Source organism: Diceros bicornis, chromosome 12, assembly GCF_020826845.1.
Source record: "Diceros bicornis minor isolate mBicDic1 chromosome 12, mDicBic1.mat.cur, whole genome shotgun sequence".
Taxonomy (NCBI): domain Eukaryota; kingdom Metazoa; phylum Chordata; class Mammalia; order Perissodactyla; family Rhinocerotidae; genus Diceros; species Diceros bicornis.
In genome coordinates this window covers 70,055,506-70,083,430 of record NC_080751.1, presented here as the reverse complement: position 1 = coordinate 70,083,430, position 27,925 = coordinate 70,055,506, and the positions used below count along the sequence as shown (strand labels likewise).

Here is a 27,925-nt window from a genome sequence, read left to right as displayed (position 1 = left end):
AAAGGAACTCGCACAGCACAGAAACCAGGAGACACAATTACGGTACTTAGACTTCACCAGACATTCACGGGTGTCATCATCACAGTCAACTGTGAGACATTTTCCTTCCTGTGAGACGTTTTAGCCACGTTCCTCCCTGTCCCTGAGCGGATCCCACACTCAGCTCCAGAGCAGAAGGCTCAGCTCAGAAACAACACTGAGCAACCAGGAGGAGGCCTGAAGCCGCGCTGCGCACACAGTAGGAACTCTGCACACGCTTAGTGCAAGAAGCACTCCGCAGGCCCACCCAGCTGCCCTCCACCTCATGGTCAGAGAACGGCATGCTTCACGGCTGGTGCACTGCTTTATTCGCCCACCGCTGTACAGAAGACACTTTCCTGAATTCAGGGAATTAAAAAAAAAAAGACCTGAGAACAAGAGCTGTGACCTCTTAGCCTTGATTAAGTGCATTCGTCTTGACATCGCCATAGACTGCAACTACACGAGGAATTTTTTTTCTTAACGCTTTTATCTCATTAAGGGTTTTATGAGGTTTCCACTGGAAAATGCAGAGATATCATCTTTATCTTGGAAACCGGCTGAATATCTTCCATTTTAACAAAATGATGTAAAATTATAAACATTTTACATCATTAAATTCAAGGCCTGATCCATCTGGTGGTGAGAAATAAACTTTTAACTTCTTTTAAAAGAAATGTTTGTATTATTAAAATAGTAATGGCTTTAATCTTTGTATCAAAAGACATGATTTGGGCTTGGATGAGAAATAGCTCTTGCTTTGGGGAGGTTCTGAGCCAACCCTCCAGGGGCATTTGTTGGAAGGCTCCATCGCTCCATCCTCTGGTTTCCCAGTAAAAATCTCCCAGCTATGGAACATCTGATCAAAGGCACTCGTCAAGTAATCAAAGTTCACGGAAACGCCCATTTGCCCGTGACAGCAACAGGCCTGTGGGTCTGGGGAAAGGGCCAAGTGGCCATTTGTCAGTTTCCAAGATGTTCTTGCATCTTCCAGGCGACGCCAGGGAGGCTGCTGTGTTGGTGGTAAATGTGGGACCAGCTGAGACCTCTTCTAGCTTGGGTAAAAGCTGCTGTCACCTCACGTGCCCCTTTGTGCCAGTGCCCTTGCCAGCTGCTCTGGAGGGGCCTGCCTCCTGGCCTCCCGACTGCTCGCGACCCCCAGCTTGCAGAGAGCAGCCATCAGGGCCGACGGCAGAAGTCCCGCCTTCCCGTCAGGCTGCGGCTCTCTCCTGGCCCTGCCTTGGATTCACAGGGTGTCCTTGGCAAGTTGGCCTTTTGTCAGCAAGGAACATTCTAGGGTTCTTCTGACCTCATTGCTGTGATTCTCTACCTTCCACCAGGTGGGAAGAGACTGAAAAGGTCCCATCAGGCATTTTTCAGGTGAGAGCAGGTGGCCCTGAAGACCCTTTCCGGGTGGGGCCAGGCACGCACCCTAAGCAGGGGAAGCAGTTCCATGCCCCACAGGGGTGGGGAAGCAGTGGAGATCAAGGAAGCCTAGAATTGTGTCATTTCAGATTGTCAGAGCAGGGGAGCGCCTCAAAGAGCCTCCAGGACTCACTTTCTAGAGAGGAAAACTGAGGTCCAGGGGGGAAAGTGACTGCAAGTTAGTGCAAGAGGCAAGACCAGAACAGGGGTCTCCGGCCCCCATCCAGTGCTCTCCCATGCCACCACACCCACCGCGGAGGAACAGGCCTCTCTTCAGGGAGGCAGGCGGGCTGTGGCCCTGAGCAGCCTCCAGCACCGGGGGAGGAAGAGTCAGATGAGGGCTAACGCTTAGACTCAATCCTTGCTATTCCAAGCGTGGCTGGGATCCAGGAGCTTGGGTCTCACCACAGAACTGGCTAGAAATGCAGACTCTCAGGCCCTGCCCAAGCCACGAAATCAGAATCTGCATTTCAACTCTCCAGGCTATTCATTTGCAGAACTGAGGGTGACTCCTTCGGGCTCAGAAAGGCACATCTTGGTGCACCCTCCATGGAGGAACCTTCCTGAAGGCCGTGGGACGTGTGTTAGAGACCCCAAGGCATCTGGTCCACCACATTCAGCTAATGTGGGAAGCCCAGGTGGGGAGCGGGCCATCAGAAAGGGGAAGCATTTTGGGCTCCAGGAGAGCCTTGCAGACCGGGCCTCCCCAGAGACTGAGAGGCGGGGCAGGCATCTGGGAGATCACCTGCCTACACACCTGTGGGGCAGCACCTGCGCCCTCCTTCTGGCCTCTCTGCACGCTGACCACCTCTTGCCAGCAAGCGTGATGGCCAGCAGCCAGCCACGCTCAGGCCTGTCCAAAATGGATTTGAAAAGGCCGGTTTTGAAAGATCCGGGAGTAACTGCATGTTGGAGGTGGCTCAGCTCCAGCCAGAGCCCTGGGCAGGGCAGGGGGATGCACACCCCCAGCCCAGGTTCCCAAAAGGCCTGGTCAGGTGCAGCCGGTCTCGGAGGAGCAGAGTGCTGGCTGGCGGGCGACTGCGGGGCTGCTGCCCTGCCGGCCTCAGCGGCAGTACTCCTGCTCGATGCTCGCCATCAGCTCCTCTTCTGAGTAGTCGTAGGAGACGGCCGACTGCCTCTCAGGCCTCTTGTGGCTGCTGCCTGGAGCTCTGCAAGCCAGAAACACAGACAGGGGTATCAGGAGGCAAGACGTTGTCTTGAAACTCACCATCTCTACTGGACAATCACAATGGCCCCTTTATGGAATTCTGATCCATCCTAAAACCAAAACCGAAAACCTCTGCTCTGGGGACACCTTCTCAATCTCTTATACGAGCAGGCCTCTGCCTGTTTCTCCGGCTTCACTCCCAAGGTTCCATCTGCTGAGACCTTACCCTGCGAGGAAGCCACTGCCTGCAGTGTTGAAGGCTGAGGGCCCTGGGGGTGGAAAGACCCAGTTGGCATCCCAGCTCTGCCACTTACTAGCTCAGGGACAATTTTTTCCTCTAAAATGGAGCTGTACTCAGAAGTTCATTCTGAGGCATAAGTAAGATAACGCATGAACACCATGTGACTCTCGGCAAACGGAAGCGGTGTCGCCATGTCCACCTGCCTGACTTACTCCCTGCATCTGCACCTTTGGCAGGTCTCATAGGAGCTGCTACCATACAACAGGATGAGGCATCGGGATCCCAGCCACTCCCCCAACCCGCTGGGCAGGGTACCGAGAAGTGACCAGAGCCAGGCTTCTGTTCCTGCCGCCTGGGCTCCAGAAAGGGGCTCCCACCAGCCTGGACCCGGCTGCCCACCCCCCCTCAGACTTTCTGGGCTTTGTTGGGACTTCAGGGTGGTGCCCACTGTGCCCCCGGGACTCCCCTGTCCTTCAGGCTGCCCCATGGTGTCGACCTGTGCCTGGCCTTGCCCCCCCCAAGGTACCTTTGATGGGGGACCCCCGGGACTTCCCTGTCCTTCCGGCTGCCCCATGGTGTCGACCTGTGCCTGGCCTTGCCCCCCTCAAGGCACCTTTGATGGGGGAGGGTGTGAAGCCTGAGCCAGGCTGGGTGCTGCCCGCTGGAGGGGCTGCCTTTGAGGGGGCACGAGGTTTGCAGCTCCTGAGAGGCTCGGCAGAGTTAGGCCAGAGCTACCCACTGCCAGGCGTAGGACGGTGACCTCCCACCCACCAGCCAGAGACTTGCTACTGTGCTAGGGAAGGGGCCAGCGCTGCTCTGCCAGGCAGGTGAGGTGAGACCTCCCTTCCTGGCCTCTGTTTCCCCACGTGTGAGCTTGGGGGTGCTGGACTGGACGATCTCTGAGACCCATCTGATCACTGCCGACATGCTCCTGACTGATGTTCAGAGAGCAGCCTCCAGACCCTGTCCACTCTTCCAGAATGCAGGGCCCCAGGAGTACCACTTGACTGTCACCTAGGGGTGTGTGCAGCCTAACAGGCCCCCAGCACTCAACAGGAAGGATGAGGGCCTAACAGTGGGACCCGACTGCCCCACGCCCGGAGACGACACGCACCTCCTGCACAGCTGGCTCCGGGCACCGAGCAGCCCAGCGCTCAGGAAACAGCATTGCTGTGGTTGTTATCACTTCCTGGCCCACTGCCTGTCCCTGAAGGTGCTCAGTGCCTGTTCCTTCTTCCCCTTGAGACACAGTGGAAAAAGCAAAGCTTCGGAGGTGGTCGGGTTTGAGCTGGCTGAGGAGCCATGTGCCTGTGGACGAGTCGTTTACCTGCCTTACTCTCCCTGTCTGTAACAGGTGGTGCCTTCTCAACAAGCCCACCTGAGGGCTAGAGGAGACTGAACGGCATGTGTCCAGCACGGAGCTTGGCACCGGGAAGCACTGGACAGAAGCAGCTCCTACGCAGTCAGCATGGTTCTAAGATCCCAGGAGGGGCCTGGCCAGTGTCACTTCCTGCTCCTCCCACCCTCCAGGGCTCAGGAAGATCACCAGGGAGAAGGAATGAGGATGAGGCTCCTCAAGCACCCTCAAGGGCAACAGGGTCTCTTGGCCAAGCCAGGGGATCGAGCAGGAAGCCAGCTGCCCTTTAGGAATCCCAGGGCATCACTTCTGGGCTTGGGGACCTCCCAGCAGGAAAAAAGGCCCTCTGGGGTCACCCAGGCCAGCCCCCTTTGTAGATGTGGAAGCTGAAGCCGCGGGGGGAGAAATGACCTCCCTGTGGTCACACGGTGACCTGGCAGCAGATTCTCCTCACCCCGTCCCATGGGCTCCGCAAGGCCCTTCTCCCCAGGCACCAGACACTCCCTGTAGTTGGGACACCAGGCAGAAAGGGGTAGAGGAGGCGGGGCTGGCAGGGGCGGCTGACAGCAGTGGCTCCCTGGCTGGTGTGGTGGTCACAGCGGGCAGCGCCTGGGTCTGCGAGGGCCTGGGGCTCCGCTCAGCCTCACACCCACCTCTGCCTGTCTGACTGGCAACACTCCACCAACAGCCTGGGAGCCTGGAGAACCAGACGGGGCATCTCCATTAAAAGGGAGAGACAGATCTTAAAGGGACTTTTGGGAAGTTAGCACACTCCTGAAACAAATCTTTGTTTAAATTATAATTCACTGTGTAGGTTTTTCTTCAGCAAGGATTCCTAAAGTCATGCATTAAAAAAAAATTGATTATAATTGGGCTACAGAACCCACATGCTAAATGAGACAAGAGGCCTGAGGCATGTGTATTGTTCTATTGGGTCTAGAATTTACTAGCCCACTGACCATGGGCAAATCACGTCTTGTATCTTACTCATTAGGAAAATGGGGCACTGACTACAGGAGGTACCCCAACAGCATTTGCAGAATAAATAACAAGTGAATTTCAGCAGCAGCTGTAGAGAGGAGCTTCCAGAATCCCTATCTCCCCTCCATGGGCCCTAGGCTTCTGTTACCCAATCCTCACAGACTTCAGGTCAGGCAGCCCAGCCCTGTCCTCAGAGCCAGCCCCAGTGGCCCAGCTCTGCTGTCTCCATACCCCCCGCCCCCCAGGAGAAGGATGTAGACGTCACTGAGGATGGTCAGGACACGGGGGTCAAGGCCCACATAACCAGGTTCACATCAAACGTTCCCTACAACAAGCATCTATGAAGCACCTACTATGTGCCTAGTGCTGTGAGGGACCAGAGGTGAGTCGGATACCTGTCCTGGCTTCATGAGGCTGAGAAGAGTGAGGAGATAAGACAGACTGTCACATGTACCTGGTACCTTACAGGTCCCATGTGGCAGAGGCTGGGTGCCGATGAAGGAGGGAGAGATGCCAGGTTGACGAGGAGGGAGGGAGGAGGGGAGGGTTCTTGAGGAAGAGATATCTGAACCGGGCTTTGGAGGATTTTTCTTTTCAACATTTTTTACGAAGACTTTCAAGCATACAAAAAAGTTGAAATTGTAGATTCAAAGATTAATATATATTTTTTGCAATATTTTGCTGTATTTACTTTATCACGTATCCGTCAATTTCATCTGATTTCTAGATGAATTTCCAAGTTAACTGCAGACGTTAGGATATCTCTCCTTGAAACATGGCTTTGAGGGATTCTGACAGCAGAGCTGGGGGTGGGGAAGTTGTCGGGGGAAGGAACGGTGGGGCTGCAGCAACCAGAACGGAACAGGGCCAGTGTCTGAGATCTGTGTGCCGGGAGGGAGGCGGAGCTGGGTGTGGAGGTCCTGGCTGGCAGAGGATCCCGGGTGCTGTGAGAACCCACAGCGGATGGGGGGCAGGAGGCCCGCTGCTCCCTCCCCAAAGGGGCTCTCTCTAAAGGCCAAGGAGCCCAAGTTTGGGGAACAGAGGCTGCGGCTGCTGCCAGCCCTGACCCTGGGGAAGGCCCGGGGGGCCTTGGAGCTTGCTCCCAGTCTCCCAGTGCTGATCCTGCCTGCGTGACTCTCCTCCTCCCCACCACTGCTCCAGGGCGGGCTGACAGAGCCCACCTAGCCCTGAGCCCCACTACCTCGTGTGGTACTCAGGACGCTCCCATTAAAGTGTACTGAGTGAGTAGTGAATGAGTAAATGAATGAAGGAATGAAGTGCTCCTGGCAAGGGTGGTAACAGAAGCGTGAGGGATGTCCTGGAGTGTGCATGTGAGGTGAAGGGACCTATTCATTTAAAAATAAGAAGAGACAGCTAATTTGTCCAAGGTAGAATTTAATTCTCCTAAATTCCTTGGGTTGATGAAAACTAGAGAAAGTCACTGCTAATTATCTTTAAAATCAGTAGAAACATCAGCCAGGACTGAGCTGGGTTGGCACTGCGCTGGGCCCACAGGCAGGACTAGGCCAGGGCCTCAGCAGAGAGCCATGTGCACAGCGTCTGGGTCAGCTGAGCAGAGCCGGCCCTGCCCCCGGGGCAGGTCACTGCAGCTGGCACAGAGCCCCAGCCCAGCACGGGAGAGCACGGCCGGCACAAGCCCACCCTGAGGAGGAGGGGGCGTGAGGCAGGACCAGGATTCTCCACTGCACTGAACAGGCTCCTGGCCCTGGCTGCTGGGGTGAGGGCAGAGCCCACGTAACTCTGTCCCTGCTTCACCCTCAGCTCCACGGTGGTGTCCCAAAGCCCAGAGCCCGTGCCAGCCCTCTCCTACTTGACAGTAATGGCCAGGGTTTCAGCCTGGCGTTCAAGGCCCTCCTTACATTTCAAGACTTCTCTCTCTCCTTTTCCTCCCACTGACCCTGTGCTAAACGCCGCCAGCCTGCGTGCAGTGTCCTGAATGAATGATGCTGTTCAGACCTCTATGTCTGGCGTATGCGGGTCCCACCACCTGGAATGCCCCTTTCCACTTCTCTCCTCGGTGAACTTCGATGGGTCCCTCAAACCATTTTAAACACCAGCTCCTCCACGAGCCCTCGGCTGCTCCTGTCCCTTCTCTGACCTCCCCTGAGCCCACCGCCTGCAGTTCCGAAGAGACCTCGCTCTTCAGGGAAGGACCCCCGCAAATGTTTGTTAAATAAGGGAAACCAGCAAGGTTCTGCCCAGAAACCATTTGGAATGGGTGATAAAAATAGGTGTTAAGCCAGAATTTTCACAACCATGGTCTTGAGCACCACAATCACCCGCATCCCAGAGACGAGGGGCAGATCACTGTCACCCCTTTAGAGACAAGGAAGCCAAGGGGGATGGGCCAGGAGTACAAGGTCATCCCAGCCAAGCCTCCTGGCGCCCTGGAACCCTCACGCGGCCCAGGGCCGGGCGGGATGGCCTGGAGCAGACAGAGGAGGCCTGGTCTCTGGGCCTGGGGCCCTCAGCTGATCTTTTCCAGGGATTTTAAACGTGTTTTCCTGATAACACTGTCACCCCTCTAGGCTGTAAACTCCTGAAGGCCAAGGTCAGTGTCTCACTCACAGACGCGCCACTGCGCAGCTTCTGAGTGGATGAGTGAGGGTGGGGACAGGAACGGGGAGGTCGGGACGCCCTGTATGATCTGAGCCTTGGCCTGTTGAGGAGGGAGGTCAAAGCTGCTGTGAGACTGGAAGGCTTCCACACTTTCCCATGGCTGGGACCCTCCCCCAGGGATAGAGCTCTGCACTGAAAGAGGGAGCTGCGTCTGGAAAATGAGCGGGACCCGGAGAAAATGGGGGCCAGGAGGGCTCTAGGGGCACCCAGAGAAGAACCTGCAACTCCCGGCAGAGGAGATGCACCTGCCCCGTACTTACTCGGAGACACTGCTGCTCTCTGGGTGGTCTTCAGCGCTCTGTTTTGGGGACACCTTGAGAAGAACAAAAGGAAGAGGCATCAAAAGGTTGTCAAAGGTGCAGGCTGCCTAACGCTCTGGCTTTCTGCTGACAGACAATGGCCACCACGGTCAACCCAGGACTGAACAAATCAGAGCTGGGAAGGCGCCCTCCGAGTGTCTAGTTCCATCCGCCTACGTGACAGGTGGGAAGCTGAGGCTGGGGGAGGGGAGGGACTTTATGCAGTTCATACCAAGAGACTCCCCGTCTCCCAGACAGCTACCCAGCCGGCAACTCCCACCTCTCACCTCCAGGAGCTACTTCCGACCTCCATCTAAGCTCTGCCCAGCCACCTCCCCGCGGCTCTGCAGCGTCTCTGTCCTGAGTCAAGGCACACAGACGGGGCGCACGTCTGTCTGCAAGCTCTGCCAGTGGTCTACACCTGCGCCAATGCCACGCTGTCTCAATGACCACAGCTCTGGAACAAGCCTTGATGTCTGCTAAAGCAAGGCCTCCCACTTTTTTTTTTTTTTTTAAAGAGTCTCGACTATTCCTGGTTCTTTGCACGTCCATCTATGTGTATTGGAATCAGCTTGTCCCCCCTTGAGGATTTTGTTGGGGTTGTATGAATATACAGATCATTTTAGGGGGAACTGATATCTTTACAACAACAAGTCTTCTGATTTATAAACAGGGACTCTCTCTCTATTCATTTAGGGCTTCTTTAATGCCTTTTAAGAAGTCTTATCATTTTCCCTGTGAGGTCATGGATATCTCTTTTAAGAACAATTCCTAGATACTTGATATTTATAATGCTATTATCAATGTTACCTTTTTTAAATAAAATTTTATTTTCTACCTGCTTTGCTGCAGATATATGACTGAAATATATATTTATTTTGTGTTCAGCAGTATTATTAGGACTAAACTCTCTTATTAGTCCTCATAATTTATTTGTAGATTCTTGTTGGATTTTCTTTGTTCCCATTCACATTATCTGAGATAATGACCGTTTGGTTTTTCCCTTTCTGGTCCTTATACATTTTCCCCAGCCTTTCTGCACTGGCTAGGAGCTCCAGTACTACAGTGAAAAGAAATGATAACAGGCATCTTTGTCCTGTTCCTTTATTGAAAGGGAAAGTTTTCATGACTTAATATTAAGTTTGCTGTAGTTTTTCTCAAGCTATCCTTTATCAGATCCTTGTCTCCCTGTGCTATGCTCTGGGTCATTTCTTCAGCTCTATCTTCCAGCACACCAATCTTCTCTTCATCTCTGTCTAATCTCCTGTTACCCCACACCGTCAGAATCTTTAATTTCATTTATTGTATTTTCCATTTCTACCAGTTCTCTTTGGTTCTTTTTCAAACATGCTAGCTCACTTTCTATGGGTCCTTGTTCTTTCCAGGTATTTTCCTTAAACATAATAAACATAGCTGATTATAATCTGGTAATCCAAATAACTGAAGTCTTCATTGGTCTATTTTTGTTGTCTGTTTCTTTTTTTTTTTTTAATAATTTTATTTACTTATTTTTCCCCCAAAGCCCCAGTGGATAGTTGTATGTCATAGCTGCACATCCTTCTAGTTGCTGCATGTGGGATGCGGCCTCAGCATGGCCGGAGTAGCAGTGTGTCGGTGCGCGCCCGGGATCCAAATCCGGGCTGCCAGTAGCGGAGCGCGCGCACTTAACCGCTAAGCCATGGGGCCACCCCTGTTGTCTACTGTTTCTTCTAGTTTTCACTTGGTTCCTTGGATAGTTGGTTATTTTTTATTGTTTGCTGCTCATTATCCTTCAAAATGTCTTTGGGGGTATTCTCTGAGGCCTAAGAGGAAAACGACTTCCTCCAGAGAGGACATGCATTTGCTTTTGCTAAGCACCTAGGGGGCATTCCCAGTCTGGGATCACTTGACTTTAAATCTATGCATTCAGGTCCTTTGCACCACCCAGGTGATGGGAATTTGGGCTGCAGACCTAAAGGCAGCTAGATTGTGGTTTTAAGTTCTCAGGGCTTTTTCACCCTCCTGCACTATTCTGTGCTATGACACTTTTCCTTGCAGTCCCCTGAGGGTCCTAGATTTATGAGGGAAGGGTCTACTACTAGACTCCTTACTGTCACTGGGCCCTGAATTCTGTCCTGCTGGGCACCACTGGACCCAAAGCTCAAGTTCACCTGAGGTACAAGCAGCTTCACAGCCTCATTTACTTCTCTGGATTCTGCCTTTCCTTAGATTTGGGCTGGTCGTTCCTCACTATCTTGTCACCTATTTAATGCTTCAATGACACTGTTAAAACATTAATTATATCCAGTACTTTAAGTTGTTTTCAGCAGGAGGGTTGTCTGAATAACCTTCCCCACCATATTCTCCCAACATGGCTGCCAAGAGGAGTAACAACATTGACACTTTAGCAGATTTTTGAAAGATTAGGGGTTTACCAGGTGAAAAGGAGGGGAAGGCACTTCAGATACAGAACAACATATGCAAATGCAGAGTCATCAAAGGGTATTTATTTATAAGTATTTATTTATCAACTCCTATGCGCCCTATTGTGTGCCATGTTCTATTACTTGTACAGGATACGATCTCTTCCCTGAGCAGCTCACATCCGGGGAGAAAAAGACTAGTGTGATGACGTAACTAGAGAAAAATCCAACGCCCAACTCCGTGGTATGGACTACACCTGCTGCAGGTCATCAGAAGGCGTGATTAAGATGGTAAACCAGACACACCGGCCTGCTTCTCCTTTCTACCCCAAATCCTTAGAAACAACAGAAAAGGTCAGAAGCAAAAAAAGAAAAAATCTCTAACAGAACTGGAAGCCAAGTATACCTCTGGTGAACCAGAAAGTAGGAGGAGTTGACGGAAGACTGACTGGATTAGATTGATGCAGGAAACCACGGCCCACAACGCACACAGAGAAGACCGCTGGAAAAAAGTGGGTGCAGCTTTAGAGTACTTCAAGTTCAGAGGTGACAGACACCAAGAGAGGGAGAGGGCCTTGGGGCAAGGGTCACCGAGGAGGGGCCTCCGACCCCCTACCCCTGCTTGTGCAAATGGCAGAGCACAGAGGCGAGTCCCCCAGGTAGGGCAGGAAAGAGAGGGTAGGATGGGTGACTGCTGACACCAGGAAGCACAGGAAACTCTGTTCTCAGACCACTAATGACTGCCACATTCACCAGGAGCTCATCCTGACAACTGGAGGCAGGAACCAACTCATCAACTGAAAGAATTAAACCTGAGGAAAGAGTTAATAGAGCAGACTGAAAGGGATTTTAGAAAGAGAATGAGTCATAATCTCAACCAAACAAGAATAAACTGTTATGAAAAATAACCAGCTAGAGATTCTGGAACTCAAACATATGATGGTAGAAAGTAAAATCTCAATAGACGGTCTGAATAGTAAAATAGACACAGCTGAAGAGAAAATTAATTACCTAGAAGATCAAAAAATGAGAAATTCTCTCTGAAAGGAACACAAAAAGATAGAATTGGGAGAGAGAGAGAATATTAATCCTAAATAAACTATTAATCAAGTATTAGGACAAACTAAAGATATTTTCAGACATACAAAGACTGCACCCTCAAGTCCTGTATTTCTGTTCTTGGATAGCCACAGACATCCAGCAGTAAGAAAGGGATCCAAGGGCTGTAAGGGATGATGCTCACAGCTCCTTTCACACCCACCTCTCCCACTCACCTTTCAAGTCTTGGTTTACATGCCAACTCCTAGGAACTTCCTCTGATTTTCCTCCCTCTCCCAGCCGGGTCAGGTGTCCCTCCGATGCATTTCGCTTGACCCTGACTTCTACCATTGTGCTCATCGTGCTTGAGGCAGGAAGGACGCCCCCTTCCTCCTTGTGCCCAAGCACCGAGTGCAGACATGTAGTTGACTGCTACTGTCTTCTCAAAGGGCAGCTGGACCCATATGGGGCAGGGGTGTATAGGACCTTGCTTATTCTGCAGACACTGGGAGTTTTAATTAATTAATTTATTTATTTATTTTTCCCCCAAAGCCCCAGTAGATAGTTGTATGTCATAGCTGCACGTCCTTCTAGTTGCTGTATGTGGAACGTGGCCTCAGCATGGCCGGAGAGGCGGTGCGTCGGGTGCGCGCCTGGGATCCAAACCCAGGCCGCCAACAGCGGAGCACGTGCACTTAACCTCTAAGCCACGGGGCCAGCCCCAGACACTGGGAGTTTTAAAGGTGTTGTCTTTTCCTTTTAGTAGTAGAGCAGGATAAGCTCCCCCATTGTGCTCCCTCAGCATATAATCCTATGTTGCCAAAAGACAGAATTGAGCTTTTGCCCTCGCAGGAAGCAGCTTACATTCTCTCCAGATTCTCTTTTAAAGCCCTCCTCCATCCTGCAATTCTCAGGATTAATCACACAGATTAATCATTCATCGGGAATTTACTCAGCACCCCTGTGTGCCCAGGGCTACATCAGCTGCCGTGGAGACACGACTCTATACTCTGAGGGGCTGGCAGTGTCACTAGAGAAATGAGTTTAAATGCTTTAAACAATTAGCAAAATGTATAAGACAGAGTGGGAGGCCATAAAATGTTTGTGCAGTCGGAGAGGGTGGGGCAGTATGGTAGTCAAGAGCATGAATTTTAAAAAAGAGACAGACCCGACTCTACCCTTCCAGCTGTGTGATTCTGGGCAGTTTTCTTAACCTTGCTAAGCAGTGCTTTTCTCATCTGCAAAACAAGTTTATTGTGAGATTTTAAAGTGATCATCAAAGTGCTCACACTTAATAAATATGAGCTATTATCATTTCTGATATCATCAGACTGATGCTCTGTACTGTGCTGTTCTCTAATTATTAACCTGTTAACATCAGTTAATCCTCCCCAACAACAGTACTGCTTCTCCTGAGTTTACAGATCTCCAAACCGGGCACACAACCACCACTAAATATTTCCTGAATTAGGTTGGATGTCCAGTTGCTGGTTAGTCAGCAGTTGACAAAGTAGAGTGAAAACAGCATCATACAGAAAAGGGTTCAAATCCCAGTCTTGCCATCTAATAACGATGTGCCCTTGGGTGAACTGTGGGGCTCTGACCCTCAGTTTACTCATCTGCATACTGGGGACTTAATGCTTCCAGGCTGTGGTGAGATGAGAGACCATCTATTTACCTATCATCTACCTCATCCTTGTATAACGCCTGTCACATAGCTGACCAGTGAACACCATGATGAATATCTGAACCAAAATCTAGTCTAGAGTCACCTCTGACATAGCCCTGCTAGAAGCTCAGCGGATGCAGGATGTGGCTAGCACAGGGAACATCTTGGTGCTCAAGGCATGGGGAGAGGCTCCAGGACAACATATCCCTCCTGAGCAATTAGTTTTGACGTGTTTCTTGAGAAACGTTAGTTAGTGGTGGTAAATAGGAGCAAGCTGACACTGGGTGTGTCCTGCCCATGTGGGGACGGGCAGTGGAAGGCCAGTCACCACTTCAGACACTTCAATGCACGGGCTGGAAAAGGTGTTCCTGCCTGCCCAGCACTACATCCAAGTGGAGGCTGGCAGCACAGCAAAGGTGCACAGCCCTGTTCCAGGGGTACCCCAAGGAGCCAACAGGGGCTGCTGGTGGCTGGTGACCTTGCCACAGAGGAGTCAGTGTTCACTGCACATTTCTCTGAACACTCATTGCGCCTGTGGGGGAGTACAAAGACGAAGAGGACTCCGAAGTCAGCAAGAAATTCACAACAGGAGACAGGACAGAGAGTGGGCATGAGGCAATGCAGGAGAGAGAGAGGAGGGGAAGACACACACACACACACACACACACACACACACACACACACACACTCACCTCCACTGCCTCTTGAAGCAGCCCATTCCATCTTGGGGCAACTCAGACTATCGGAAAGTTCTTTTTAATTTATTTATTTTTTATCTTATTCTATTTTTTGGTGAGGAAGATTAGCCCTGAGCTAACATCTGTTGCCAATCCTCCTCCTTTTGCCGAGGAAGATTGGCCCTGGGCTAACATCTGTGCCCATCTTCCTCTACTTTATATGTGGGACACCACCACAGCATGGTTTGATAAGTTCCAAACTCCCGAACCCCAGGCCGCCAAAGCAGAGCGCACAAACTCAACCACTAAGCCACTGGGCCGGCCCCTATTTTTTTCATTTTTAATTGTGGTAATACACATAACCTAAAATTTACCAACTTAAACATTTGTGTGTGTGTGTGTGTGCGCGTGTGTGAGAGGAAGATCGGCCCTGAGCTAACATCTGCCAATCCTCCTCTTTTTGCTGAGGAAGACCGGCCCTGGGCTAACATCCATGCCCATCTTCCTCTACTTTATATGGGATGCCGCCACAGCATGGCTTGACAAGCGGTGCGTCAGTGCGCACCCCGGACCTGAACCAGCAAACCCCGGGCAGCCACAGCAGAGCACGCGCACTTAACCACTTGCACCACCAGGCCGGCCCCAACAACTTAAACATTTTTTAAGTGTACAGTTCAGTATTGCTAAGTACATTTGCGTTGTTGTGCAGCAAATCTCAAGAACTCTTTACATCTTGCAAAACTGAAACTCTGTCCCCATTAAACAATTCTGCATCCCTGCAAGCCCCTGGCAATTGCCCGTCTGCTTTCTGTCTGTATGAATCTGACTACTCAAGACACCTCATCTAAATGCAATCATACAGTATTTGTCCTTTTCTGACTGGCTTATTTCACTTAGTATAATGTCCTCAAGGTTCATTCATGTTGTAGCATGTGTCAGAATTTCCTCCTCTTTAAGTCTGAATAATATTCCATTGTATGGACAGACCACATTTTGTTTACCCAACCATCTGTTGACGGACACTTGGGTTGTTTCCACCTTTTGGCGACTGTGAATAACGCTCCCGTGAACATGGATGTACAGATATCTCTCCGAGATCCTGTGTTCAATTCTCCTGGGGATATGTGAAAGTTCTTTCATATGTTGACACCAATCTGTGTCCCCACAGCTTTCAGTCACTGGGCCTGGTTATATTGTTGGGGCAACACAGAAGAAAAGTAATACTTTACCCGACCATCCTTCTGCTACTGTTTATGAAGTCATCCTGTATGACCCTATTCCCTCTTATCAGTTTCTGCTGGAACCAACTTTTTCTGTCACCTGGCTGGCTTTTCCTTTCATCACCAGATTTTGTAAAGGTTATTACAGATATAGTTTCTCCCATCAGGAGGGCAACTGAGTGAAAGAGGATGAGACTGGAATCAAATATTGGCATAACCAGCCCGGTCTCCACTTCTCTGCTGCTCTACTTACTACTAAAGGGGACAAACTCGCAGGGTAGTGATGACGTGGCCCCATCATGGACGTGAACCGTCCATCCTAGAGCTGCGTTCAAAAGGTCATATTCTCTCTTTCGTAATTTCCCTGACGGCTCAGCCTTGTTCCATCTGTTCAATTTTCACCTGTGTGTCTCTCTGCGCCTGTGGCTGGAATATGTGGTCCTTTCTCTAGTCACTTGTGCAAGCCTTTAACTGGACATCCTCAAATGGGAAACGCGTTAGAGGCCCTCCCAGAAACACAGCTTGCTCAAGCATGAAGGGGAGCTTGGAGGAAAAGCAAAGACGCAGCAGCCCCTGGTGGCAGCTCCAGGCCTAGTGCAGACATGAGTTCCTGCCACCAGCCAGCTGGCGGCCTGCCACCTCACAGTCAGACAGACATCTGGACCCTGAGGAGGCCCTGGCGCCTGGGCTGAGGCCGTGGGAATGGGGCTGAGCTCAGGGAGGGTGTGAGTGTGTGGGCGGGGCGCCAACATGTCATCACCCGAGAGCCCAGGGAGGCTTTGAAAAACCACATCACAGCTGAACAAGAAGCAGAAAACTTCTGAGGAGGAACTAAGACGACCTCTTAGCATCTTCTCTGACTTTTACAACTAGGGCTTTTCAACATTTAATCTTTATAAAATCTACCACATATCTTATTTGCCAAAATGTATTATATCCTGCTTCTTCTGTTTAAAGAGTTCTCCCCTTAACTCAATTTTTAACAGCTTTACATGTATATATATATGTACACATATCAATGATATGTATAATTGACACAGAACAAGCTGCAGATGTTAAGAGAACACAATCTGATAGGTTTGGACATACATATACACCTGTTAAGCCACCACAATCCAGACACTAAACACATTCATCCCCGCTCTGTTGTGCCTCCCTCCTGCCCTCCCCTCTCCGGCAACCACTGATCTGCTTTCTGTCACTGCAGATTTGTGTGCACTCTCTCCAAGTCTAGATACGTGGAATGGTACAGCACGCACTCTTTTTTGTCTGGCTTCTTTCACTCAGCATAATGATTCTGAGATCCCTCTACATTGTTGCGTGCATCAACAGTTCACTCCCCTTTACTGCTGAGTAATAGTCCACCACATGGGTAGACATCCCCCTTCCTCTTTATCTAAGAATTGTCCCTCTGTGAGCCCAGGTTTGTTTGGTTGGTTGGGTTTTTATGTCTCATTATGGAAATTTTAACACATACAGTAGAGAGAATAGTGTAATGGATCTCCTGGTACCTCATCTCTCAGCCTCAGCGATTTTCAGTATTTTGCCAACATGTTCAGCCCTCTCACCACCAGAGGGCGCTGTTGCGCCCACACAGTTCCACTTAATGGCTTCCCAGGCAGCAGAAGCTGTGGGAGCAGGTGGTCTGCTGTGAGAGCTGTTTTGCACTGCTAAAATGACAAAGGACTTTTTCAAAAGGAGGCTCTGGCTCTGAGACCACCAGTCCTAGGGCCCCCACCTCCCTTCACGAGGCCTTGTCTTCAGGAAGGTGTTTCCAAAGCCACAAAAGAAGCCAGGGAGACCTGGAGAAGCTAAAGGGGTGGGATTGGAGGAAAATAACAACAAATTACACTTACATAGAGTTTTATCATCTCATAAACCACATTCACATACATTTCCAGGTAATTCTTCCAAACCTCCAGTCAATAAACATTTACTGAGGGCTGAACCAGACCCGCAGACAGGCTGCGGTCGGCCGATTTCCCGCCTGGGGTGTCGTCCCGACCCAGCCGGTGTGTGTGAGGTGATGGACGGCAGATCCTTGCCCCCAGAGGCAGATGACCTGGGACTTGGGCAATCGCCTTGCGGGCCCCGAACGTACATGAGAAGATAGGCCTGGGTTTTCCTCAGGTCCCTTCAGCTCTAGCAATCTATGCCTCTAAAACTGTAAAGACACTAAAGAGGTCCTGGACATCGGCCACCAGAAGGCAGCGTCCAGTGGGAATCTGAATTGGTGGCCTTGGGCTGCGGGCTGCTTCCTTGCTGGTGACGGGCTTCTGGAACGTAGGTGCGTAACAACTTCTGTTCTGCCTAAACCACTGCTGACGCTCCTCACCAGAGTCCAGTTAGGGCTCATCCAGTTGTCCCAGCCCCTGTGGGCACTCAAAGCTCCTGTGCCAAGAAAGTCCTTGTTGGCATCTCTCAAGGTAGTGCACGCTGCAGCGACTACACCTTCCCATGCCCAGCACTCAGTGAAAACTGCTGAGGCCCGGCATCAGGCAAGGCGCTGGGCAACTCTGCTTCCTGCCGTTACACAGCCAGGCTTCCGACCGTGGACAGAAGCCAACATCCTGGAACCACGGAGGGAGGGAGCCCTCTGAGGTCCTACCCCCGTCTCCAGGCACTGTGCGTCGAACAGTTTTAAATCTCACTGTTTTTGTAGATCTCCTGAGAGGAAGACTCTTCCTTCAGTTTTTGATGTTCTCCAAGGTTCCAGGCTCAGCACTCTTCCACCCATCCGCATGCTCTCCCTCGTCAGCCCCCAGCTAATGCAGATGTTCACAAAGTTACAGAGCCAGCCCCAACCACTTTCTACAGCGACGTGAGTTTCTGAGAGCCCACGGAACTTGTCTGCCTCATACCCCGAACCCAACTTGTACAGCACTGAGCACCATTATCGACTCAACTACACAAGCAAGAAACCTTGTGGCCTTTCTAGAAACGCCTTCCCTTCCTGTCACCTCGCCTTCTCCCATCATCTCTTACCTGGATTACTGCAGTCCTCTCCCACCTGGGCGCCCCGCTGCCTGCAGTCTCCTCTCAGACCCCTCCCTCCTGCCACCACTTACCTTTCTAAAACACAGGCTGGGGAGGAGACACAGAAATTGATAAGGTGGGTGTCTCTGGGGAAGGGAACTGGGGAGAAGGTGGCGATAGGGTGGAAGGGAAACTTTCCCTTCAGTGTATTTTTAAAAGTTTTCTCACGTGCATGTATATCACCTATTCTGATTTTTAAAATAAACACTTAAAAATAATGAACACATCAAACTTCCACTAGCTCCCCACTGAAGCCCTCAGTCTAGAAGGTTGTAAAATCACAACGCAAACCCATCTCATTGCCTCTTGCGCTCCATCCGTCATCACCTTGCTGTCCAGCCACACCGGACTACACGCTGTTCTCCAGCACTTTCATCCCTCTGGGTTTTCTACATGCTGATCCCTCTTTCTGGAATGCTCCATCCTTTTTCAACTGCTGGAAAACTCTATTGATCCTTTAGAACCAACTCAGACGTTAGGTCCACTGGGAAGACTTCTGCCTCGGACGGGATTACTCCACTCCTCCTGTGTATAATCATTCCAACACACTTCTACCACAGGGCTCCCATGATGGACGACAAATGCTCCTTTACACCACCCTCCCCAACACAGTTATGAGCTTTTTGGGGGCAGCACTATGTTTTACTCTTCTATGTATCCTAGATTGATCAAATACCACTTACTGCCACTTAAGTTTGTGTTCCTTGCTATAGATCTGAATGCAGATAGATGGTAACCGTCTTCAAAATAGTGGCTTTTTTGCCAAAAGTCCATTATATTATCCATCACTTTTAAGTCCATCTGGTGGATCTGCTTTCCAGTCATGCAATAATTTTGATCACTTGTTTCACCTTCACATCCCACAGCACTGTGAGCCAGGGTTACTGTCAAGTCCTGGCTGATGGTAACAGATAAGCAAGAATTATCCTGGTCCTCCTTTATTAGAACAAAATGGACCCTTTGCAAAAATGGTGGGTGATGGATTCATTCAGCTTAAGGAGAAGACATTATTGCCCTAGACCTTCTTGCAAAGAATGTGCTATATTTGCAACAGAAGAATTCCCAGAAACAGAACTTCCCTAGATCTTGAGTGACCCAGATTTATTAGGCAGAGGGGGAAAAGAGTCTGAATTACTACTTGGTAGTAAAAGTACTGAATTTATGTTTATTGAATTGAATCAAAATTTCCTCTTTAAGGGTGCCCCTGAATTTCACCAGCACATTTAATCTCAAAAACTTTTAACCCATTCCGGGACTGAGATTTTATGGTTAATTCAGTATCCTAACAGAGCCACCCTTACGGCTATCCACTACCACTGCACTGTAAAAAGAACCTTCCTGAAAGCATTGACTACACTCCAGTTTCCTGTCTCCCATTCCCCATGAACTCCAGCCCATCAGGCGCCCCCACTTCTCCACTGACGCAGCCATCATCAAGGGCACCAGGAACCTCCAAGTTGCTAAATTCAACGGTCAGTTCTCAGGCATCATCTTACTTGTCCCATCAGACAGCACTTACAAGAGCTGGTCACCTCCTCCTTCTTGGAACACTTTCCTCCCTTGGCTTCCAGACACGGCATCCTCTTGGTTTTATAGCTTGTTCCCTTTAGGATGTCCCCTCATCTTCTCCACCTCTGAACACAGCACTCACTCTTCGGCCTGTTCGCATACTAGTTCATACACACAAACACCAAGAACAGCGCCTGGCACACAGTCAGTGGCACACAGTCAGTTGTCAGCTGGCATCATTACTACTGGTGATCCAATCTAATCTCAACCCTCCTGTGTTCTAGTGGCTCCCAAATTTATAATTCCAAACCCAACCTCCCCCCAAATGCCAAACTCTTACAAAGATCTCTTCACTGACATCTCTACTTGGATGTCTAATAGGCATCTCAAACGTAACATTCAAAACCAAATTCCTGATTGACAACACCCAAAACCTACCCCTTCCACATTTCCCACGTCAGCTGGCGGCAACTACATCCTTCTAGTTGCTCAAGCCAACAACTCTGGCATCATCTTTGACTCTTTCCTTTCTTATACATCCCACAGCCAATCCATTAGTAAACTGGTTGTCTCGATCTTTAATCCCTGTCCATAGGCCAACCACTCCTCACCACCTCCCTCACTACCGCCCTGGTCCCAACACCCTCTCCTCTCACTTGAATTACTGCAAAAGCCTCCCAACTCCACTGCCAACTCTGGCCCCGCCACCGCATCCCAGTGTGTCTTCAACATGGTGGCCAGGGTGAGCCTTAAAACAAATCAGATCATATCACCCCTGTTCAAAACCCTCCAGCATTTTCCACCTCATTCAAAGTAAAAGCCACAGCCTGAGGCCTGTCATGCTCTGCCCAGACTCCAGGCCACCACCCTGTCTCCCACTAGGCTGACCTTGCTCCCTCCACTCCAGCCACACTGCCCAATTCACTGCTCTTTGAACACACCCTCCAGGCTCCACCCCAGGGCCTTGGACCTGCTGACCCCTGCCCCAGAACACTGGTTCCCACAGAGCACGTCTGGCCCTCGCCTCCCTCACGTCTTTGCCCAGATGACACCTCCTCACTTCTACCTTCCCTGCCCCCCTATTTAAGATGACAACCCAGGCCTGCTCCTGCTCTCCCCGGCCTGCGGCTTTACTGTTCTCTATCCCTGGTTTGTCCACCACTGGACTCACACGAGCAGGACGGCAGCAGAGGTCTCAGCTGTGTGGCTCACTGATGGGGGACCAGTACCTACAGCAGCACCTGGCACAGGCAGGTGCTCAGAAAACATATGTTGAACGGATGGGTCAATATTAGATGGTACATTTTCCTAATTAATAGACTACTGATTGGCAGAGATACTGCTGCATTTTTTTAAAAACCACAATTTGATTAAATAACTTAATAAAACACAAATCTAAATCCTTAGCTTTTCTCACATAACTTTCCCACCCTAAACAGTTCTCAGTTTGAATATCCCACTAAAATACCATTGATTTTAAGGTTCCATGACTTTGAGAAAGGAGTTCTGCCTTGGGCATCTAAGACTGTATAGGCACAAAGTTGAAAATTAATCCGAATGGTAATAGAAGTTAGTTCAGTGAGGGGGCCGGCCCCGTGGCTTAGCGGTTAAGTGCCTGCGCTCTGCTGCTGGCGGCCCGGGATTGGGATCCCGGGCGCGCACCCACGCACTGCTTGTCATGCCATGCTGTGGCGGCGTCCCATATAAAGTGGAGGAAACAGATGTTAGCCCAGGGCCAGTCTTCCTCAGCAAAAAGAGGAGAATTGGCATGGATGTTAGCTCAGGGCTGATCTTCCTCACACACACACACAAAAAAAGAGTTAGTTTAGTGAATTAAAGTACATGAATTTGATAGAATAGTGTGCATTCAAATAATAATTAAGACTATTATGAAGCAGGGGCCGGCCCCGTGGCTTAGCGGTTAAGTGTGTGCACTCCACTACTGGCGGCCCAGGTTCGGATCCCGGGCACGCACCGACGCACTGCTTCTCCGGCCATGCTGAGGCCGCGTCCCACATACAGCAACTAGAAGGATGTGCAGCTATGACATACAACTATCTACTGGGGCTTTGGGGAGAAAAAAAATGGAGGAGGATTGGCAATAGATGTTAGCTCACAGCCAGTCTTCCTCAGCAAAAAAATGAGGAGGATTACCATGGACGTTAGCTCAGGGCTGACCTTCCTCACAAAAAAAAAAAAAAAGAATATTATGAAGCAACATGAAAAGCTGCTTATGAGATCGTTTAAGTAGAAAAAATTCAAAATAGAATGTTGTCATTTCCTTGGCAGATATTGCATTTTGCACGAGACCCTCCACCAGCAAAAAGATTATGACTCACTGAAGGCTCAGATGATGGTTAGCATTTTTTAGCAAAAAAGTACTTTTTAATTAAGATATGTACATTTTTTTAGACATAACGCTATTGCACATTTAACAGACTAGAGTATAGTGTAAACATAATTTTTATACGCATTGGGAAACCAATGCAAAAAAGGCACTTCTGCCTTTGCTCCAGTGCAAGCAGCCACATGCTTACATGCGCAGTCTCATGAAAATGCTCTAGTAAAAGGATACTGTTTACAGATATAACATATTAGGTAAGTAATTGTGAGTTTCACAACTTTTAGTAAAAATTGTATGACACCTAAGCACATAAACATCTGAATGAGTGAGCAGGCTGCCGAAAATAACATTTAAGGGGTGTTATGGGGGCAAGAAGGGTGGTACTTTCATCAGACAAAAGTCCTCGATAAGTTTGCTTGGGGTGAAGGGGGCAGAGGTAGTGAGCATGAGGGGTTACTGAATCTTTATGAAATCATACGGTGAAGAAAAATGGGCAAGTCATTAGCAGCCTTGTTGTGAGCAAATCATTCAAAGTGTTGGCTTTGCCTTGTGACTCGAACACCTGGAAAATGGAAAAGGCATGGAACATTCTGGGTCGTCTAAGTAGGGGCTGGAGCCTGGCAGACCTATGTACAAACTCTGCCTCCCCCACTTATTGGCTGTGCGACTTTGGGTAAGTTATCAATCTCTCGGTGCTGGAATGGGCTCGTTTCTAAAACAAAGACGGCAATGTTTGCCGCCACAGGCTGTTTGAGGAGGGAGACGTGGGACAAGTACTATGAAGTTCCTAATCCAGCCCTGAACACAGACAGGCACCCAACAAATGCAGCCCTCCCTCCCCTTCCTTACTGTGCAGATCACCTGCAACAGAGCCAAATTATTCCACACGCTTCTCTGCAGGGAACATGGACGACAACTGAAAACCGCACAGAGGGAAAGACTTCTTTCTAGCTGATTTACATCATTACCAAAAAGTGTATGGAACTGGATTAGAAAATAGGAGTGTCACCGATGTTCTCTTTATTTGGTGAACTGCCTCAACAGTCATATGTCGTGAGTGTAAATACACACACAGACACACAGACTGTCACAGGTTCACCAGTGGCCTTGGCCTCACTCACCCCATTTTCCCCATGAGATCCTGTTTCCTGGAGGCGGGGGTTTATAACATAACCCCAGTGCAAAGGGACTACTGTATCCCTTACATTTGTGTCTTACATGAAATTTGCTCATATTTTTTCCTAAGCTTACCATCAAGAGTGAAAGTCCTCTTATCTAGTGCTTCATTACAAAGTACTGTGGTTCGCATACAAAAAAGAGTTTAATGGACAGTTGCTTCTGCAAAATGTAAGGGAAAAATTAATCTCGATTCAGAGCATATACACAAAGAAAGCTGAAAAACTCCATGCCTGGAGAGTTTTTTCAAGTGACTGCTGTAAACACTTCTTAAAAATTAATTTTAGGGGCTGGCGCAATGGCATAGCGGTTAAGTTTGCGCTCTCTGCTTCAGTGGCCCCGGGTTCGTGGGTTCAGGTCCTGGGTGTGGACCTGCACACTGCTCATCAAGCCATGCTGTGGCGGCATCCCATATTCAAAGTAGAGGAAGACTGGCACAGATGTTAGCTCAGGGACAATCTTCCTCAAGCAAAAAGAGGAGGATTGGCAACAGGTGTTAGCTCAGGGCCAATCATCCTCACCCCCCCCAAAATAATTAATTTTAAAAATTCCAGTTTTAGATGGACTATGGCAACACTTTATTCTTATCCAGCAACCTTAACTGTATCAAGAAAACAACCAAGGATAAGACATCAGACAAAAAAAAAAACACTTGATCAACTAAAATAATTACCACAAAGCCTATTCACTGAAGAGATGATTCTTCTGGCCAGGGAAGAACCTCTCCCAGGCCTGACCTTGGAGGGTTCTGCTCTTCCCTTAAACACAGCGCTAGCAAGCGTGTTCTGTGACTCCAGCACCAGGGCAGCTCAGAGAGCTGTCTATTCAGGTGGGGGATACAGAGAAGGTTGGTGGTTGCCTATAGACTGACAACGATAAAAAGTGACAACTGCAAGACTGAGCGTGGACCAAGGTCAGAAAGACAATAACAAGCAAGCATCACAGCTGTCAGGGCCTTTTTTTTTTTTTTGTGAGGAAGATCAGCCCTGAGCTAACATCCATGCTAATCCTCCTCTTTTTGCTGAGGAAGACCAGCTCTGAGCTAACATCTATTGCCAATCCTCCTCCTTTTTTCCCCTAAAGCTCCAGTAGATAGTTGTATGTCATAATTGCACGTCCTTCTAGTTGCTGTATGTGGGATGCCGCCTCAGCATGGCCGGAGAAGCGGTGGGTCGGTGTGCGCCCGGGATCTGAACCCGGGCTGCCAGTAGCGGAGCGCGTGCACCCAACCGCTAAGCCATGGGGCCGGCCCCAGGGCCATTTTGATACAAAGGGTGCAGGAGTCTGACTGTCGAGGGTCTGATCTCTGCTCTACCATAACTGTGTGGCTTTAGGCAAGTTACTTAACCTCTCTGTGCCTATTTCCTCCTTCCCATCTGTAAAAATGGACAATAATAACTGTAAAGATTAAAAGAGTTGATACGTGTTCGAAACCCAAGTGCTCATTAAAATATTAGCTGCAATTATTCTTGAATGTAGTCAAGTATAATACATAATATTCAGAAGGAAGGTTCAGAGACAGACAAAATCAATCTCTAAGAAATTCTAATCAACAGTGGTTAAAATTTTTCAGTGTGGGTGCTTAAAAGGATAATTTCGCTTGAGTTTGATAGTCTCTTGTGAAGAATACCTCTTGCCCCCAAAATACTACATAAACCTAAGGAAGGTTTTCTTCCTTCCTTCCTAAAGAAATTTAAAATAGTGTTATTTACATGCTCAATCAAGCAATTTCTCCATCCCTGGGAACATCATTTCTAACATTCTGAAGAAGAGCCAGCTTCTATCTATGAGTTTCAATATTGATTCACCAAAATCCTGATTTTTTCCTAGCCCAATAGTGTCTTATTAACTCAAAGTCTTGTAAAATGTGCAATTGCTGAGAGAACCAATGAAAGGATGTAATCTATAAAGCAAAAAGCATGAACTCCGCACCTGAGCTTACAGGCAGTTAACCTTCTATCTGTGACCCTTAGAGCCAGGAGATTAGGAGGCTTCAGCCTTTTCACTTGGTCTCCCAAGACCCGAAAATAATGAATTGGACTCAGGAGCTTCCTTACAGCTCTAAGAATCTGTGATTCTAGGGTTCATTCAAGAAGCATTTATGGTACAGAGGACACATACAATCCACACCCCAAAGAGCAACCACAGCTCCCTGATTTTACCTCCTAAACATCTCGAGCCATTTCCCCTTCAGCCCTCCCACTGCACTGCCTCCGTCAGGACCTGCTCACCTGCACCACTGAAGTAGTCCCAACTTGGTCACCTTGCCCCTAGTCTAACTCTGCCCAGGTCATCCTCCCCAGAGCTGCTGGTGTCATCTTCCTAAAACACAAAATGTCACTCCCCCTAGCCCTTCAAAGATACCCACAGCTTTTATGATAAAGTCCAAACTTCTTAACATGGAACACTCCTAGCATGACATATCCATATCATGGCATTCACCCTTCCCGCCCTCTTCAACCCATATATTCCCCACCCATGCCCCATGCACCCTACGCCCTGGCCACCACCGCTTTTGCATACTGGGCTCTCTCTGCCCAAGTGCTCTCCTCCTCTTGTTTGCTTAGCTAATGCCCCAGACCCTTCCAGATGCAGGTCAAGTGCTGTCCTTCTGGAATGCCCACTGGACTTCTCCAGGGGATCAATTGCTACACAGAGCTCTCACCATCCTACTTTTGTTTGTGGATCTTCCCCCCCATCAGACTACGGACTTCTTTAGGGCAAGGACTGTGTGCCGTCTCTGTTCATCTCTAGCACCTAGAGCAGTGCCCAGCCCACAGCAGGTGCTCAAACAATACCTGAGAAACGACAGAACGAGTTAGGCAGCCCCTGACCCTAAGAGTCACTGTGATACTCAGGGAACGGGGAGGGAGGGGATCCATTCTTTCTGTTGTCTTCTCATTTTCACTTCTGAAGTTTCCAGAGCACTTGAAAATTGAACACTAAAAGATGCTTTCCATACTATGTCAGAATTTTCCCTAAATTTCTCAACTGTTGATCCATTTCTAGTGTTATATAACTGAACGCTGATGTAGTCGTAAAGGAATCTTGTTATATAATTCAGTCCTACTTAACTGCCGCTCACTTTGGGAGGGCAGCAGAGGACAGTCGGGAGGACGGGACGAAGGCTCTCTGCACTGTGCGGGTGGGGCCGGTCCTTCCCTCCCCTCTCCCACCTCACTGCAGTGTCTTCAGGCTTCTACTGCTTGCTGGCTGCCCAGGAGCACACTCCCCTCAGGTCCCCAGCAGTTGTTAAGCAAATCCTGGGGACTAGGGAAGGGGGTGCTGCCTTTGGCATCCTCCTCAAGCCCAGAAGCAGATACTGAAGATCTTGTTCATTCAGCTCCGCTGGAGTACAGACTGTTGCCAAACAGCGAGCTCGTTTTTATTGTTTTTTCTAGAACAGCAGGGCTGTTATTACAAGTGTTCTTGAGAGCAGAGGGAAGCCAAAAAGAGATTCCACAGCATCTTAAAAATAGCCAGTAGTATGTGAACTGCATGACCAGCGAGGCAAAGATCCTCAAGTGTCTGACACGCGGGGCACTGTGAACCACTGTTCGGCTACCGGTCCCACCGCTTAGCACCCTCCTCCAACAGTGTCCCCAGGGAACGGCCAAGGGAAGGCACTTGAGAGGAAACAGCACCCCTGACCAGCTCCCCCCTAGGCTGAAAGGGGCCGGGTGCTGCACTTTGAGGGCGGACACAGTTCCAAAAGGAAAGGGCCGGCGGGCTATGGCCAGAGGAGAGTCCCGGAGATGCATTTGTGCCAAGGGGTGTCTGTCCCCCTGCCCTTCAAGGCTGCTCCCAGCACTGTCACCCCAAAACTGGAGGCAGTTAGACCAGCACCCAGAGGAGGCAGAGAGGGAGAAACTCAGGGGAGTTAGTGAAGGAGAGACCGTGGATCAGCAAGAGATCTCGGAGGGATTCGGAGACAGCGAGACGGGGGGTGACACACGGGGCAGCGGGGAACAGGGAGCCCGGCAGGGACTGGAGGCGGGCGGGGGGGGGGACACGCAGCGGGGGTGGGAGCGAGAGGGGAGAGAGCGGCGGCACGGCTAGGGGCTGGGGACCGGACGGGCGACGGGGCTGGGGACAGGACGAGGGAGCCACTCGGGGGGAGGGGACCTGCAGGGGCGCGGCCCGCGGGAGGGGCTCCGGGGCAGACACCCGCGCGGCGAGCGCAGGGCTCCGACACTCACCGCGCTCCCGGCGCCCGCGCAGGGTCGGGGCCGCGCCGGGCCCCGCGGGGCCAGCTCTCCCGGGCCCCAGGCCGCCGACTCGGCCAGCAGCTGGTCCAGCAGGCGCAGGGTCTCGTCCCTGCCGTCGGGGGGCGCCGCGGGGCCGGGGCCGGGCGCCTCCGCCTCCGCCGCCTCCCCGGCCTCCTCCCGGGCCGCCGCCGCCGCCAGCGTCCCCGTCACGCCCTCCGAGGCCGCCCCGCCGGGCCCCGCAGGCCGGCTGTCGGGGCCGCGCAGCCGCCTCAGGGCCCGGCCGCTCCGGCTGCTGCCGCTGCCCATGGCGCCCGCCGCCCGCCGGGCCCGGAGCAGGCCCGTCACGCCGCGCGGGCGCCGGAGGGCGGGGACGCGGGCGGGGCGCGGCGGGGCGGGGGGACCCGGCCTTGGGTTGCGGGGGCGGCCGGGGACGCGGGGGCGGCCCGGGGCCCGGCCGGCGGGCAGAGGCGAGCCCCAGCCTGTGGGAGGTCCTGGGGAGTGCCTGCCCGGTGCGGGC

At 50.6% G+C, this 27,925-nt stretch overlaps 1 protein-coding gene across 1 annotated transcript; it reads right to left on the bottom strand.

Annotated features, from left to right (window-relative positions):
- Positions 1-330: 330 nt before the first annotated feature.
- On the bottom strand, positions 331-27,925 carry CYS1 (cystin 1). The gene is made up of 3 exons (XM_058551812.1): positions 27,400-27,925; positions 8,091-8,143; positions 331-2,612 (listed from the first exon to the last, which is right to left on the bottom strand). Exons 1-3 carry the CDS (start codon positions 27,712-27,714, stop codon positions 2,507-2,509), a joined length of 474 nt encoding a protein of 157 aa, XP_058407795.1. The 5' UTR covers positions 27,715-27,925; the 3' UTR covers positions 331-2,506.

Coding starts and splice junctions, on each gene's coding strand:
- CYS1 (XM_058551812.1), bottom strand. CDS start 27,714: ATGGGCAGCGGCAGCAGCCGGAGCGGCCGGGCCCTGAGGCGGCTGCGC. Junction 8,144..27,399: donor GCGCGGGCGCCGGGAGCGCG/GTGAGTGTCGGA, acceptor GTTCTTCTCAAG/GTGTCCCCAAAACAGAGCGC. Junction 2,613..8,090: donor GAGAGCAGCAGTGTCTCCGA/GTAAGTACGGGG, acceptor TCTGGCTTGCAG/AGCTCCAGGCAGCAGCCACA.